At 33.6% G+C, this 2,525-nt stretch overlaps 1 protein-coding gene across 1 annotated transcript; it reads left to right on the top strand.

Annotated features, from left to right (window-relative positions):
• Window positions 1-294: 294 nt before the first annotated feature.
• LOC147859989 (uncharacterized) lies at window positions 295-1,413 on the top strand. Its single transcript, XM_087325152.1, has 2 exons — window positions 295-438; window positions 1,108-1,413. Exons 1-2 carry the CDS (start codon window positions 366-368, stop codon window positions 1,389-1,391), a joined length of 357 nt encoding a protein of 118 aa, XP_087181278.1. The 5' UTR covers window positions 295-365; the 3' UTR covers window positions 1,392-1,413.
• The last annotated feature ends 1,112 nt before the right edge of the window (window positions 1,414-2,525 follow it).

Here is a 2,525-nt window from a genome sequence, read left to right as displayed (position 1 = left end):
TAGTCACATATCTTTTCCAAATAAGGGTTTAGGGTTCAATGATACATAGTGTGAATCGAATATACTCCACACTAGTCACATATCTTTGAATCGAAGCAAATATCTCATAGTAACAATAATGTTTGGGTTGAGGATGTGGATCAAAGATAACGATGTATATGTTCAATGTACTTTAAATGGTCAATAGTTATATAAACGAAATTTATCGATATTTTCGGAGGAAACAAAGTTTGGGGGAGGAGAGATAAAGTTTATTCACTTGGTGTTCGAAAAGTTTATTTCTTGGTCAATATAAGAAGAGATGAAGGGTCCTTCATTGCGTCTCTTTTCTCCTCTCTCTCTCTCTCTCTCTGTACTTTGTAAACATGAGTTCTATTTTGTGGATCATATTCCCCCTTATCCATTTTGTACTCATTGTCAATGCAACTACATCACAAGGTATGCAACTTAATTTGCATGATTTAGCTCGTTCTTTACTTAAAAATGAGTCACCATTGTATTCGAGAATGGTGCAATATTTCTTTTATCTCCCGAAAATGTCACTCTCTTCGTAGTGGCATATTAACATTTTTCATATATTTGCTAGAATGTTGCTCACTTTTGTATGCCCACATGAACTTCATTCTTCCACTATTTGCCAAACAAGTCATAAATTATTTCGATATCAATCCATGATTAATTGTGGTAGATTAGTAAGTGGTTTTTGTCTTAATAAATGGCCTCTTACCTAATAAAGGAATCCATTAGTCATGTGTTGCTTTGTTAATGTTAATTTATTATCATTACTTCACTTAACTATTATTGACTAATTGGGGCCCATTGATTAAATTAGAGAAACCTCAAATCTTGAATATTTCTAGAGCGTAAACTAATCTAAATTGATTCATTTAGGGATTACATAACGTGAAATAATTGGTCATGCCGAGATCTTGATTTAATTGCCAACAATAACATAATCAAAGTGTTTGGTTCGTGTTTCATATTAAGGCACTTGCCCTAGCTTAAATCTCCACTTTAACATGTTTGGGGAGGTTTATTCTTAAAGTCTTATTAAACTTGATTGGTTGCAAAATGATACAACTAATTGTGGATTACTTGATGATGTAGAAATAAGGAGTGCATTTGACAATGACAAGCCACAACATGCATTGAATGATGGTATTGAGAAGACAAAGCAAATGAAACATGATAATCTTATATCAACGCCCAAGGAAATGGAAGATAAGAGACCAAAGAATTGGGTGTTGGTGACAGGGTCACTTAGGGGTGGTGGAAACCAATTCCAACCAAGACCTAATTCTCCATCTAGTAAATCTCATCTCTCTTCCGCAAATGTTGTGCTTCCTTTGGCCCTCGTGCTCCTTGTAACACACTTCTTATATATCATCTAAATGAAATTGCTTTCTTTTCATATATTTTTATGATTGGGATCATATGCCCTAGTGGTAAGCGTTTCTTTTTTATTTAACATACTTAATCGAGCTTCAAATCATACCAATTTACTAGAGGTCTTGACAAAATGTGTTTCAACCCTACGACAGCTTTAATAGAAGAGACTACTGAAGTATAGGTTTTGGAATGTATGACAATGTCTATATTTTGTATTATAACTCTTTACTCATTCATCTTAGTGGTGAGTTATTAGGTCATGATAGTATCTAAAATAAGAAAAGATATATAACATAGAGTTTGGCTTTGTAATGGTAACGACTCTCCAAAGGGGCAACATTAATATGATGTAAAATGAGCCTAATTCAACCCAAGAAGTTTTTTATCAATGATAAAACATCTTCAACAATCAAAACCATGATTATGAGTTGTAAGAATCTAAAGTAAGAAGGTGAAGAAGGTTAATAATTGTGAGTTCCTGTAATGGAGTGTGAGAAATTCAATGTCCACTTTATTGAGAACATGCATCTCAAAAAATTAATGAAATCTCAATTAACATGACTAACACAACTTGAGTACGAAGTGAAACAATGAAAGCAATCTTAGTTAGAGGTATATGAGCACTTGAGCATAAAAGATGATAAAATTAAAGAATGTATGTACACTAAAGCTTGGGCTAATGTATACTTAATGACAAGGTCATTTTCGATTCCCATATCATGCAAGTTATGGCTCAAACAAAGATTAATGTGCAAGATGTAAATGTATAAGAGTTAAAGGAACAAGAACTACGAATCGAGAACATTATTATTCGTGGGATCATGGAGGTTAATTAAGAAATACTTATTCAACTTGGTCCCTAAGGTGAGACCAAATGCAACAACTCTTATCCTAGTTGAGGTAGTCCACAAGTTTTCTTGATTTGCTTGAACCGTTTAATATGGTCAATGGTCATTAGTGTTGCCTTCACCCATAAAACATAGCATAATATTACTTATTTGTTCTAACTTCTTAGAAGGAAAAGGGTCTCTCTCTCTCTCCCCACTAAGATCAACATCATTTGAACTGATTAGACAGGCGTGGCATATTTTAGATTAGACTTTTCAATATTTGTCGCCCGCATCTCCATGTTTTGG

The sequence above is a fragment of the Azolla caroliniana genome, unplaced genomic scaffold, assembly GCF_043228905.1.
Source record: "Azolla caroliniana isolate FFs.n. ecotype wild unplaced genomic scaffold, voAzoCaro1.0.p SCAF_9, whole genome shotgun sequence".
Lineage (NCBI taxonomy): Eukaryota > Viridiplantae > Streptophyta > Polypodiopsida > Salviniales > Salviniaceae > Azolla > Azolla caroliniana.
The sequence above is the reverse complement of the archived record's forward strand: the minus strand, read 5'-3'. Positions and strand labels throughout refer to the sequence as shown.